The sequence below is a fragment of the Artibeus jamaicensis genome, unplaced genomic scaffold (genome assembly GCF_021234435.1).
Source record: "Artibeus jamaicensis isolate MK-2021 breed Jamaican fruit bat unplaced genomic scaffold, CSHL_Jam_final contig_2259, whole genome shotgun sequence".
Classification (NCBI taxonomy): Eukaryota; Metazoa; Chordata; class Mammalia; order Chiroptera; family Phyllostomidae; genus Artibeus; species Artibeus jamaicensis.
Window position 1 is genome coordinate 5637783 of NW_026521468.1, and position 13669 is coordinate 5651451.

The 13669-nt window shown below is 57.7% G+C and overlaps 2 protein-coding genes across 4 annotated transcripts; both read right to left on the reverse strand.

Annotated features, from left to right (window-relative positions):
- Positions 1-2601: 2601 nt before the first annotated feature.
- TRIM65 (tripartite motif containing 65) lies at positions 2602-8562 on the reverse strand. Of its 3 annotated transcripts, XM_037157991.2 has the most exons (7): positions 7468-8562; positions 6489-6997; positions 5157-5252; positions 4656-4889; positions 4388-4571; positions 4193-4258; positions 2602-3787 (listed from the first exon to the last, which is right to left on the reverse strand). In XM_037157991.2, exons 2-7 carry the CDS (start codon positions 6918-6920, stop codon positions 3213-3215), a joined length of 1587 nt encoding a protein of 528 aa, XP_037013886.2. In that variant the 5' UTR covers positions 6921-6997; positions 7468-8562; the 3' UTR covers positions 2602-3212. The 3 variants fall into 3 exon arrangements, with proteins under 3 accessions (XP_037013886.2, XP_037013885.2, XP_037013887.2); XM_037157992.2 differs by lacking the exon at positions 7468-8562 and having other exon boundaries at positions 3698-3787; positions 3879-4258; positions 6489-7353; XM_037157990.2 differs by lacking the exons at positions 4193-4258; positions 7468-8562 and having other exon boundaries at positions 6489-7353.
- A 98-nt stretch (positions 8563-8660) lies between these two features.
- Positions 8661-13399, reverse strand: MRPL38 (mitochondrial ribosomal protein L38). Its single transcript, XM_037158033.2, has 9 exons — positions 13289-13399; positions 12972-13151; positions 11620-11754; positions 11333-11541; positions 10735-10807; positions 10568-10613; positions 9512-9670; positions 9148-9284; positions 8661-9016 (listed from the first exon to the last, which is right to left on the reverse strand). The coding sequence occupies exons 1-9, from the start codon at positions 13353-13355 to the stop codon at positions 8880-8882; spliced, it is 1143 nt and encodes a 380-aa protein (XP_037013928.2). The 5' UTR covers positions 13356-13399; the 3' UTR covers positions 8661-8879.
- Positions 13400-13669: the final 270 nt, after the last annotated feature.

The following is a 13669-nucleotide window of genomic DNA, read 5'->3' on the forward strand; positions in this document are numbered from 1 at the left end:
TAACCTTGACCGTCTGATTCACAGGCCCGCACTCAATCCACTGAGCTACACCAGCCAGGGTTATTTTATTTTTTAAAAGATTTATTTATTTTTAGAGAGAGAGAGATGGAAAGGAGAAAAAGGGAGAGAAACAGCAATGCGTGGTTGCCTCTCGTGCGCCCCCTACTGGGGACCTGGCCCGAAACCCAGGCATGTGCCCTGACTGGGAATCAAACTGGTGACCCTTTGGTTCACAGGCCTGTGCTCAATCTACCGAGCTACACCAGCCAGGCCTGCAGTATTGCTTAAGAAAAGAAAAGAAAAAGGTTGAACAGAAACAAAAAGAACAAGCAAAAACAGCCCAAACAATGAGAATAATTAACAAGCCATCCTAACTTTGCTTGCATCTTTGAAAGAAACTGAAACCAGATTCAAACCACATTCTTTTTCAAAATGTTTTGGCGTACTTTTTAAAAAATCAGACTTGCGTTTATTCCAAATCATATTTAGAGTGTTTTAAAAGTAAACAATGAGGCTTATACTGATAAAAATCGGACAGTCCTGTGCCCTGCCTACTCCCCGCTCTTGTTCACTGGGATGAGTCTCTCTCCAAGGTCACCCCCGTGTCACGTGTCCGAGGGGCCTCTAGCCTGTGTGTGGAAGAGGGGGCGGGACTCAGATTTCTGGAGATTTAGATTCTCGTTCGCTTCCCTTTCACGTCGAATTCCACTGTGTGGCCCTGGATCCCAGGTCTGCCTTTCCCTTCCCTGGTTTACTTCTTTCCTTCTGGGAAGTCCCCCAGGAGAACCTGCGAGGGGCTCTGCTCAGCCCCCAGCCGAGGCCGACAGCTCCGCGGCCGACAGCTCCGCTGGGTGGGGCCCTCTCCAACGGCATCCTTTCCCCTCCGCATCTCAGGAGGTTCCCCTGGCTCCCCCGACTTCCGGATCCCAGGTACCTGAATTTCTGTTTCCTTCGGAGCAGCCTCTGCCCTACTCGTCACCTCTCCGACCTCCAACCCAACGCCCTCCAACTCCACTGGCCACTAAGCTCCCGTCTTTTATTAATCTATTAACTTGCAGGGTTTTTTTTTTTCAGTTACAATTTAATTTGTTTTATATGAATTTCAGGTGTACAGCATGGTGGTTAGAGAATTGTACACTTTATGGAGTGTCCCCCCCAATATTTTCAGTGCCCCCTGGTACCGTAGAGTTATTACACTATTGCTCTCTGTCCTATGCTGTAAGAGTCCGTGTTTTGTAAAATGTCCCCACCCTCCCCCGCCCCTGTTCTGTGTGTCCATTCTGATTCTGCCTCACAGAAGCCCAGAAGCTGTGAGCCGTGGGGTGGAAATTGGCTGTTCAGATGTGACACCCCAAGTCCATGCTTCCAGTCCCTCCCTAGCAGTGCGTTTTTCCGTCAGAATCAGGTGGACCAGGCGAGTTTAATTTGAAGCTTTCCGAGAGACCCGTAAATGTTCTATGTTTTGTCCCATGTCGAGAAGTGCTGCGCCAGGGCCACTCTACAGAAATGGCGGTGCCATCTTGTCTCAGGCCACAAAACTTAATAGTCGCAGTACAGAACGCCCCCTGAGATCCACATGGAAGGGACAAAAAAGTAAACCCACGGAGCAAGTGTCCCCAAACACTTCTCACCACGGAAGTAAAAAGGGAGCCAGTCGTCCTTCCTGTCCCTGCAGAGCGTGGGTTCAAGCAGGTGGGCACGAGTATTGAGGCTTTGGTGTCAGGATTGATGGCGGTGGTCAGTGCTCTGGGCAGCCAGCAGGGGTGGCCATGAGGCCAGCCCCGTCCAGCTTCCAGCCCCACTGGGCCTTAACCTGCCTGCTCAGTGAGGTCCTGTTGCTTCCTGTCCCTCTGTCAGGCTGCCCAGTGTTTGAACCCCCCCCAAGTTTGGGGAGCCCCCCAGCTTAGGGATCCGACTGGGAGCCCCTTGCCCAGGCCGCACCAGTCAGAGGCCTGGCCTTGTCCTTGACCAGAGGGCCACACTACCAAGGAGCAAGGACGCCAAAGGGGCTCATGACGGTAGCAGCGACCAAGGCCAGATTGCAACACGGGAGGGAGGTCCGTTTTAACAAATACAAATATTTGCGTACAAGTACATACAATATAAGAAGTTACAAAGCATTTGCTTTGTAATCACCCTACAGATCAAGAACTGGGATGTGTTCAGTAACAAAATTACAGCTGCCCTCTGACCCAGCAGCCCACAGCCACCAACACAAGCCATGACTCGTGCAGGGTTCTCCCCGGAGCGTGTTCTCAACAGCAAAGGGGCCCAGCGCAGCGTGCTGGGTGCGTGTCAGTGTGTGTCCCCCCCCCAACCCTGGTCGGGACGACAGGCCCAGGTGCCGCCACGGCTGGCTGACATGATGAGGGGACGGTGGGCAGAGGGGAGGTGACAGAGGGATCAAGTTGACTCAGGAATGTGCCGTTCTGGCCTTTGGTTCAAACATAAAATCTTCCAGGGCTCACTGTTTTTCTACAGAGCAATTCCACTTCAGCTTGTACAAAGCCCCCTGCTCAAAAACATTCATTGTGGCGATATTTTTATGGCCCCCAATAAAACAATTTCAGTGTCCAGTCATGTGTAAATAAACCCTGAGACTCACTAGTACAACTGTTTATATAGTAATCATTCTGGAAACAATTTTTATCATGTGAAAAATGCAGAAAACACAACTGTTTATGGAATGGCAATCACGAGGATGTACATAATAGCAAGCCAAAATATACCAAACTGTTAGGAAAAAAAAAAAGAAATAGAGACCAGGAAGGAAGAGGTAAAAACGCCTTTTCTCTGAGTTTTCTGGGGGAGTGAGTGCTCCGTGGCTCAGCTCCCCACACCCGACCCTCCCTGGTCTGCCCTGTCTGGTGGGAGGTGCCCTGGGGCAGACACGTGTGCTAGCTGGCCACAGCCCTAGCCTCTGAGGCCCCGCGACACTGAGAACTGGGTACTGCCTGGGACAGGGGCCTCCCATTTTATCTCATTCCTAGTCCCTGTCCCCTTCAAAGAGGCTGGAAAAGTGAACTCCAGTATTGTGGGGGGTCCTCCCCACGCCCACAAGTGGCCCAGCCTGGTCCCGAGTCGGTCTTCTGGCCAACAGCTGGTCCTATTATAGCTGTGGCCTTAGGCCCTCAGGCCAAGGGCTGGGCAGCTCTCGGGCACACAGGCACAGTGGCACCTGCCCCAGCCCAGATTTCCATCCGGTGCCTTCCTCAGCTGAGCCCAGAGGCCTCTTCCTGGAGCCCTGGAGGGAGCCTGGCCTCAGGCCTATGGCACAGGGTCAGGGTCCTACCCTCTAGAAGCCAGAAAATGGGGCAGAGGGGCTTGGTGAAGATGGCATGGAAGGTGTGCAGGCGCTGGACCTTGGGCTCCAGGCTATAGAAGGTGAGGCAGCCAGAGGCCAGGTCCAAGTCCACGCCCAGGAGCTTCCCCGACACCCCTGGGAGGCGCTGGGACTCCCCATTGTGCCAGGCCTGGGCACAATCCTCCTGGACGCAGAGCCCCCACGAGCTGGGTCCGCGGCCGATGTTGTCCGTGTGGGGCCCCAGCTTGTGCCGTGCCAGCTCCGGGTAGGCGACGCCCAGTGTCACCGAGTGGTGAGATGCGTGCACCTCCCAGTAGTGCCGCCCCGACCGGAAGCTCTGGGTGCACTGAACCTGCCAGAGCTCGTAGCTGCCCCGCTCGGCTGGGCCCCGGGGCTTTCGACAGTGCTTTACCTGCTGGGCCTGCCGGGACAGGTAGAGGTGGCGGTTGGCGCTCTCTGGGTCGAAGGTCAGATTGCGATAATCTGTTAGGGAGAGAGGGACTGAAGGTGAGCGAGCGGGCAGCACGCCTGTGCACGTCCGCCCTCCTGTACCCCAAAGGGAGAGGGCGGCTACCTCCGGGGGCAGAGCCTCCTGTGAGCCTCATTTCAGAAGAGAGAGCGGAGGTCTGGAAAGGTAACCTAACTTGAGAACAGCAGAAGAATCGCCACTGATTCCAGACCTGTGTGCCTGGAATCTCCACCTGCCACAGGTGTGTGGGGGGCGAGGACAGACCCAGAGAAGGGCACGGATGGGACAGTCACAGCGTGTGCACATACACGCACTCACAAGTGCACACATGTGTGTGGTACACATGTGGACAGACACACCCACATCCCTGCACAACGAACTCACACACACGTGCACACACATGCCCCTAGTCCCCTTACTCTGCCAGAGTTTCCTCCTCAGCGGACAAATTGGGCTTGGGACCGATGCTGGGACACCTGGGGCCTCTAGAGGGCAAAGTAGAGTTAGGGGAGCAATGAGAAAGGGAGCTCATGGTGGGCTGACTCCACTCCCACCCGCAGTGGGAAGGACCACTGGGCCTGGCGGGGTAGGAAGAGATCCTGGGGCAGCCTTACCCATGGGAGCCAAGTCAGCAGCCTCAGCTGGTGTCCCCTCATCCAAGAGGGGACCATCCTCGTCCAAGAGGAGGCCACAAAGCTGGCTCAGACTCTCCTTCAGGCCACCTAGCTGTTTATCTGCGTCCCACTGTGGAAGAGTCAGTGGCCCAAGAAGCCCTGGCGGCTCCAGGAGCTGTGATTCCTGAGTTCCGAGGACAGTTGTAGTCAGCCAGGATGCAAGGGGCAGATGTTGGGTCCCCCAACCTACCACCCTTTGCCCTGGTACCTGGAGGAAGGTTTGGTCATCCAGCTGCTCCAGGAGGCCCTGGATCCTGCGGTCAACGTGAGTCACGGCCTCCAGGTGGCCCTGTAGTCGCTGTTCCTCCTCCTGGGCCTGTGCCAGTGCCTGTGTCTCCGCCACCTTGATGTCCCTCAGTGCTAAGTCCCGACGCATCTCCAGGGCCTGAATCAGGCAGCTGAACTTGCCAGAGACCCTGGAAGCCAGGGTGCAGGCCGAGCTCTGGATGGGCACAGGAGGAGCCTAGGGTGGCCAGGGCCCTGCCCCATACCAAGGCAGGCTGGGGCGACAGCTCCCCACCGGGCTGAGAGGGGTGGATATGGGGAGCTGGGGCCCCTGAAACCTCTTCCCCCTGTGCAGCCCCTCGCTTCCCAATTTCAGGAAGCACTTCCAAGGTAGCTCATACCACCTGCCCAGTGTCACAGGGACCAGCTGGTGGCCGCCTGAGGGACACAACACGAAGAGGTGTTGGGTGGGACAGACCTGTACCTGGATGTGGCTGCGTTGCTGCTGCAGCTCCTGTAGCTGGCTCTCAGCCTGGGTGGCCTGCTGCCGGGTGACCTCCTGCATGGCTCTCAGCTGGGCCTGTGGTGCCCACCAGGGGACAGGGGACAAGTGACATGAAGGGGCCAGGACTGGCTGTGAAGTACCTCCTCAGTCAATCAACAAACACCTGCAGATGCTGGGCATCCCCTTGTCGTGCTGCCCCAGGTGAGGCTGACCAGTGGTCCAGTGCACAGAGCACCGGCCTTGGTCTGGGCCCTAGGAGATTTGAGTCAGCATCTCTGTGAGGTCTAGACAAAGCCCCTTCCCCACCTGGAACAGGGCAGTGCATGGGCAGAGGGGAAGACTTGGGCTGAAGACCTGATGTCCAGTCCATCTCACAGTGTGAGCAACCTGGGCAGAGCACCAGCTCTCTCTGGGTTGTAACTCTGCTCACTCTGGGCCTTGAAGGGAGGAGATGGTGGTCCAGAGTGGGCGGGGCAGTGCATACATAAGATGGCTCTTCCAGATGCCTGACCTTGGGCACGAGGGTAAGAGAATACTCCTATTCGGTTGTGCCTGCTCTGGTGCCCTTGAAGATCAAAATGTCATCTCCTGGGAGTCGGAAAAACTCTGTCCGCCTACCCTCCCCAAGATTTGGTACCCTACACTTGGTTAAGACCCTATCTTACTTCCTCTGCTCTCAGCAACACTCTGAGGTAAGGATGGTGTGATCTCACTTCCAGATAAGGAAACGGGTGATAGAAGCCGACAGTTTGGCTGAAGTCGTCAGAGGTTGCTAAGCCCAGTGCTACGCCTTCGTCCAGGCCCCCAGTGGGGAATGGAAGACAGACTCTTCCGGTTCACTGGGCGGGCCCCACAGGACACCCATGCAGACCCTCATCACTTGCCCTCCCTCAGGCTCCAGTGTCCCTCGGCTCATCTGGTTGTACCACCTGTTCCTCCCTCTCCTTGTTGCTGTCATTTACTGGACTGCTGCAAACCCTCATGCTTAACGTTCGGTCTTCATGCCGCCAACAGTACCATCCAGGCTTCATTCCCTGTGATCTAGGCGGCCACAGGAATTAATTATCCTCCTGCGCTGGGGCTCTGGGCTCCCTGAGGGACTCACTCCACCTCAGCTACTCTCTCCCATAACCCTGGCTTGTCCCCAGCTCGGAAATCTATTCCAAGTATGTATTTTCTGATCACCGCCTTCTTGGAATAAAAACACCGCAAAGCTGCCTCCTGCTGAAGCTGCCGCCACACACAGGGAGAGAGCAGGATGCACCGCCACAGCACCCGCCCCCCCCCGCCCCTGCCCCTGCGGCGTGTCACCTCGTGCTCCCGGCGCTCAACTTCCAGCAGCACCCTCTCGTGGAGGCGACACTCGCTCACGGTGCACGCGCTGCACACGCAGCGGCCCTCGGTGCGGCAGAAGAGCTCGAGCAGCCGTCCGTGCTGGGGGCAGCGCGCGCCTACGTCGACGTCGGCGCGCGGGTCCGCGCAAGGGGTCGCAGCGGGGCCCGGGGCTGGGCCAGGCTCGGCGCGCACCACTTTGAGCACGTCGGTGAGCGCCACGTTGCGGCGCAGCTCGGCGTGGTCGGGGAAGGGTGCCCGGCACTCGGGGCACACCTTCTCGCGGCGGCTCCACCCGTCCCGGATGCAGGCCCCGCAGAAGTTGTGGCCACAGGGCAGCGTCACCGGGTCCTCGTAGAGCTCCAGGCAGATGGCGCAGGTCAGCTTGTCCTCCAGTAGCTCCTTGGCCATGGCGGCGGCCGGCGGGCAAGAGGGCAGGCCCGAGTCCCGCCCGGAGACGGCCCGGCCTCTTAAAGGAGCCGCGAACCCTGCGGCGCGGTGGGGAAGAATGAGGACCTGTCTTGGGGGCAGAGGTGACACCCTTCCTGGAGGACGCGGACCAGCCTCCACTCTGGCGGCCGAGGGCTGCAGTACACCCAATCCAGCCCCGAGACTCCCCTCATCTAGGCTCAGAGCCACTCCTGCCACCCCAGGCAGGGAGTTGGGGTCCAGTTCTCACTCGTCCCACCCTGGGACCTTCATCCCGACTCCCTAGATCCTCTCTCTGCCCAGCAGCTCCTGAGCAGGGGATCCAGTACCAGCCACTAGATAAGAATTCCAACGGGCCACCGGCCTCCCCCTGGCCATCACCTGGAACCTTCATCTGAAAAGCTAATACCACCACCGCGGCCAACCGCGTTTTAGAGTCCGGATGAGAGAGCACTGGGAGCGCCTGGCAGTAAGAGCTAAGAGCAGGGGCACGCAGCATGTGCTCATTAAATGCTCTCTCCTGACCCACCGGGCTCCGCTGCACTTTTCCCTGGAGCTGAGCTTCAGGCATTTACCAAACCAGATGTCTCCCTTCTCTCTGCTACACATGAACAATGAGGTGGAAATTTCTGGTCACCAACAGACCAGTCCTATGGTTTTTCTCACACCCCCTTCAATGGAAACCGAAAGGTGCTCTTCGACTGCACTCGGAACCCCCTCTCTAGGCTGTAATGGAACTTCACTTTTCTATTTTTAAAAAGATTTTACTTTTAGAGAAGGGGAAGAGAAACATCCTTTGTGGTTCCCTCTTGAGCGCCCCCTACTGGGGACCTGGCCGACAACCTGGCATGTGCCCTGTCTGGGAACAGAACTGGCAACCCTTCAGTTCACAGGTGGGTGCTCAACCCACTGAGCCACTCCAGCCAGGGTGGAACCTCATTTTAGTGCGGTGGGTCCCCTGCAGCTGAACAGAGGAGGCACTGACTGCTGACCCATCTGCACTGGAGCAGGGAGTGTTGGGCAGGACCAGCTGGAGGAGGGGACTGTTCTGAGGGAGCTGTGGGACGCCCGCACTGCAGGGCAGTGTCACGTCTCCTGTGTCATAAATGCAACGCGTTTCTTCCTGGAAAATGAGTACAGATCTCTTGCTTGGCTACTAGGCAGTCTTTCTTTTCTTTTTTAAAGATTTTACTTAATTTACTTTTACAGGGGAAGGGAAGGAGAGAGGGAAACAGCAATGTGTGGTTGCCTCTCACTCGCCCCCTACTGGGGACCTGGCCTACAACCCAGGCATGTTCGACTAGGAATTGAACCCGTGACCCTTCGGTTCACACGCCAGGCCTGTCTGCTGAGCCACACCAGCCAGGGCAGTCTTTTTCTTTAGAGGGCAGAAATACCATAGCCAGGGAGGGTGCAGAGTCTCTCTGGGCCCCAAGCAGAGGTGTGTGTGCCTGAAGTCTGAGGTGACTAGTTAGCAGGCCAAGAGCCTGCATCGCACTGTTCGCCCAGGGGCTAATGGGCGGGGCTGGCAGATGTGTTCCCAGGGGCCATGGCCTGCTCTTCGTCCGGACCTGTCTTCAGCCACTGGATCACAGGGCCTCTGACGCCCTCCGGAGGCAGAGGGGAGGGGATACCCGCTGGGGTGGGGGGCTGCCCTCTTCCCACCCACGAAGCAATACATCTTCATGGGATTGGCTGCTCCTGGAACACAGACCAGACCAGCACAGCAGAAACCGTCTTTATTCACATAGCCATCCCTGCTGCCACTTCTCCCCCAGGCCCTGGGCCTGCTAGGGGGACCACAGGGGGGCTACCGCAGGCAGGGCCTACAACCCCACAGCGTGGCTCTGGAGCTGGGTCTGAATGGTTCCTGCCTGCAGAGCCTGACGGAGTGGCTTGAGAGGCGTGGAGCACTCTCCAAGGTGGTGGCAGCCTGGCCACTCAGTAGATGCCGTAGGTGGGTTCGTGACTGTCTCTGTACCGGTCCAGGTAGCGCAAGGGCTGCCGGTGGGGGAAGTGCTTCTGCCTGGGGTGGTAAGGAGGCGGCCGGACGAACTCGAACACTGGCTCCCGCATGTCTGCAGGAAGAGCGGGTGGGGGGTGTGGCTGCTGCCGGCCGGAGCCCCTCGCCTCGTCTCCACTTCTCCCTGACTGGGGAGAACCGCCTGTCAGGTCACCTACCCTGCTCCACTAGCCCCTCTGGCCTTACCCAAAAGCTGGTGGAAGATGTGGGTGACCGAGTCATCCCAGCGACACTGGAAGAAGGCCAGGCCAGCTGGGGTCATGGCTTCCTGGTGCTTCTTGTAGAAATCAAATGTGTGGAAGGTTCGCTGGGCAAGCTGGTAACTATGAGAAGATGGGGAAATCCGAATAAGGGGGACTGGGCACCGGAGCCCCGCCCCCAACCTGGCCCCCAGTCCTGAGAAGCCCCTTAGGGCCTGCCTAGCACAACTCCTCCCTGCCTGTCTCAGGGCCTGAGTTGACAGAGAGAACTGAGCAAAACTGACTATGGCTAGGAAGCTGGCCCGAGGCTGGGAAGGTGGTGCTGGGGCACGTGGTGGGTGTAGATTTACCAGGGTGAAGGCCGGGTGTCCCCAGAGAAGTCCATTGGCTTGTCCTGCTTGAAGAGCAGGAAGGCAAAGCGGTGGAAGCCAGAGCCCCGGGCGGGGAACGGGGGGAGGTAGGGGCACGTCTCCTGTCCTTCAGCCACCCTGTTGCCCGGGATGTTGGTTCTTGTAGGAGAAAAAGCAAGCCGTTAATAGCAGATTAGTACCCCCACCACTTACTCCCTAGAGGCTGAAGCAACCCCCTGGCACACAGGCCCTGAAGGATCCCCACCAGATCATCAAGTAGGAGGTAGGGCTCTGTGAGCCCTTGGGGCTCAGAGGCAGGGAAGACTAGGGTCCCACAGACAGCCAGCATGAGAGCAAAGCCCAACAGCCTGTTTGCTGGGCCCTGTGCAGCTGGTGGGGCTGTCACGGCCACTCAGGTGGAGACCAGGCCACCTTGGAGCTGCTTCTCCGTTTCTCTCTCTGTTTCCTGAAGCTCGGGGCTGTGTCAGAGTGTCCACCCAGCCTGGCACCGGGATGGCCACTGGGCCTGCCTGGAGAAGCGCCCCGCTGCACCGGCGGATAACTTCATTGAATAAAAGTGACACGAACCAGACTCCCAGCCACTGGACTTGATTACTCGGAAGTCCCAAAGCTAGGGTCACCCGCCTGGTGCTCAGAGCCAAAAGCCACTAGGAAAACAAAAGGCAGGCTGACCCGGGCAGGCCACAGCTGCATAGGCCTCTCATGGTCCCTCTCCTGTTTGATTGTCACAGAGCCCCTTGGGGTGATTAAGGAATGTGAAGGCATCACCCTAGACTCACAGGTGAGGAAAGGAGCTCAGGGAGACCAAGAGGCTGGTAGGAGCAGCCCAGGCCCATGGCCCGCTTTGCTTCTGGACCTGTCTTTAGCCACTGGACCATATGACCCTGACACTCTCAGAAGCAGAGATGAGGGGCCGACTCCAGGGGAGGGAGGCTAATCTACAGTGGATCTAAGACGGAAATTCAGGGGCAGCCCTTCCCACAATGCCAGGGTCTCCCTGCATGTCTGACCCACGGCCCTTCCCCAGGTACTCACACCAGCCAGTGGATATACTCGGCATCCGGCTCCAGCAGGTGTCCATCTGCACACAAACAGACCCACTGACTGAGGGCCCTGCCACCCCTCCCCCCTCCCCCTCCCCAGGGCCCTGGCTCCCGGCAGGTGAGGGAGGCAGACAGGCCCAGTGCGCCCTAGATACCCACCCAGGTTGGTGAGCAGCAGTGTCCACGTGGAGCCCTCGTCCGCCTCATAGGTCACCTCTGGGGCCTGGGCAGCCTGATGGAGGAAGGAGGAGGGAGCTGTCACCCTCAGGAGGGGAAGACGGCTATTATAAAGAGAGCTTTCTGGAGAGCAGGGCTCTGAGGGAGACTTGAAGAAGGCAGAGCCCACTCTGATCCAAACATCTCTGACAGCTCCTTCAGAGGTAAACCAGCAATGAGAAACTTCTACAAGGAACCGTGCAGAGTTGCCTCTCAAGAGAGCTAAGCCACAAGAAGGCCCACGAGTCAACAGACAGGGGTGAGGGGGGCACCCTGAAGATGGCAAGCGGCCGGCCAGGATGTGGCTGCTTTTTCTTTCATTTTGTGGTCTTCTGTTTGGTAATTATCATGATGCTGTTTATTAGGAAATCAAAAAGAGAAGCTATAGGACAACAAAACTCCAACTCAGACCACATCTCTGCTGAGCTCGTGCCCTCAAGGAGCATAAAAACCTCCTCTGTAAAGGCTTTTGAAAAGGACTGTCTATGGCCCCCCACTGGGCTGTCTGTCCACACAGGGAGGGACAGGGCACAGCACTCACCTCGGTTGGCGTGACCTCATTGCCGTGGTACACAGGCACCAACTCATCCTCACCCACGGTATAGGCCACGTGCAGGGGCACACGGGGCACGAAAGTGGCACCGTGGAACAGGTCTCGGTAGAGGCCATAGTACTCTGCCAGACGCTGCTTGTGGTAGGGGCCACAGGTCCTCTCCCATTCAGCCCGAACAGCCTCCAGCGGGATACGCCCTGGGAAGGAATGATGCCAGTTTGGACACAAGGTAGGGGTGGGGACACACCCGGGGCCTCTCCCCTGGGAGGGCTTACCTGTGCGCAGCCGGGCGGCCCGCTCCTCCTCCACGTTGGCCCGCAGTTCCCGGAGGACCTGTTTTCGCTCCAACAGTTGTTGGGTCCGACAGACCTTGGGTGGAGGCAGCCCAATGTCAACCTTGTCTTTGGGATCTAGGGAGGGAAGATGTGTTAGAGGAAGTGGACTCAGTCCTTGGTACAGCCACCTGTGCCTGCGTGGTCCTCTCACTTGCCCAACCTGGGCTGCCAAAGCATTCTCTTTAATTCACAAAACTAATATACGGTGTAGCCTGCCTCATAGACCTGAGCAGGGTCCAGTTGCTAAGCAAATCGGGTAAGCTTGAGATTGCACTGTCTGATCCCTAAACCAAGATACGCTGTCTGTCTAGGAAACGGGAAATGTAAGCAGATGGCCTCCCAATTACAGCTGGGACTGATCACCTGCAGGCCTGTTCACAGCTGGCCACGGACACCCGCCTGGGTGCTCAGTAGAAAAGCTGAAGCTACAAGGACTTCAAGAAGCACTGCTCGCACTTTAACAAACAAACCTGAGAAACTTAACAAATTTGATTCTGATTCAGCAGGTCAGAGTGGGCCCTGAAACAACATCTCTAACAAGCTCCCAGGTAATGCCTGTGCTGCTGGTCCCGGAACACACTTCTGAGTGGCAAGGCTCTAGAGGATGTTTAACCCAACACTTTTCCCATTTATGTTGGAATATAATGGAAATTAACACACACTAAGCCCTCATTAAGGATGGATCATCCAGGAATTCCATCGGACTGTGTCCTTTAATCCTCACAATTTTGTGACAAAGGCAGTTATTTTAATTTTATGGTTGAAAAAATAAAATCTCAGGAAAATCACTCCTAAGAGGCTGACTTGGGTTTCGCTCCACGTCAGTGCCCTTAACCACTGCAAACACTGCCTCTGGAAATGCCTTCCTAAAGGACGCATTTGTCAGTTGCTCAGTGGCAGGGTTTCCGAGTCATCTTGCCCAGAGCTTTTAATTTCATTCAGCCAAGTATTGCACACTACACAGGTGATACAGGTGCCAGGATCCAACGAAGGTTAAGACCGGCAGGATTCCCCTGTCCTTAGGGAGCTCACCATCGCGGGGAGGCGGGGGGCGCCACGAGAAAGTAAGGATGCGGTGTAGCCAGGGCCACGTACTATTCTAGGAGCAAAGAGACGGGGACCAGCCAGGAAAGGATTTTAGGAGTAGAAATATCTGAGGTGGAACTCCAATAGTGGGGAAGGAATTTTCCAAGCAGGGGGACCAACAGGTGTGAAAAATTCTGGTAGACCTGGCCCGTTCCCCAATGCTCGGCGACGTTGCCGGTGGGGCCCTTGCTCTGGTCGCCCCGCACCTGATTCCTCCACGAAGTGCTCGCGGTAGGTCCGCCACCAGTGCGGGGCCCGCGCCTCCTGCTCAGCCCGGCGCCGGTAGCGGTCGAAGCTGCGGTATTTCTCTAGCCGCTCCAGGTTGTTCACATCGATGTCCTCGTTGGGCATCGGCCCCAGTGGGGGGGTCCTGCGGCTCAGCGCGGCTGCGGACAGAGAGCGGGACGTCAGGCGGGGCAACCGCCGGGACCCGCGGAGGCCGGGGCGGGCGCTGGCTCGAGTCTCAGGGGTTAGGTAGGCTAAAGGGAGACCTGCGAGAGTCCCGCACCCTTAAACAGCTCACCCGAGGTGTTGAAGCCCCGCCACCCCCGACTTCCACCCAGCACAGCTCGACACCAGGGCGCCGCCATCTTTCCTCGGATTCGCCGTCCCGCCCCTAGGACCCAGCAAAGGTGGCCGGGATAGCGCCGGAGTGCACCCAGGAGGCTCCGCCCCGCTATCCCTGCCCTCGAGCCTAAGACCTAGGAGCCACGACCCGGCCTAGGCTCCCGATTCCTCCTTCCTTGGAGACCGACCGACTTTCCTCCTGGCCGGAGGCGGCTGCGGGTCCAGGGAGCACTGGTCTGTCAAGTGCCGGATGGACCACGGAGCGGAGCTGCGAGCGATCGTGTCTCCTGCCTGCGGCCGGCCACCAAGAGTAGTCTCAGACCGGGGGCGGTAGACT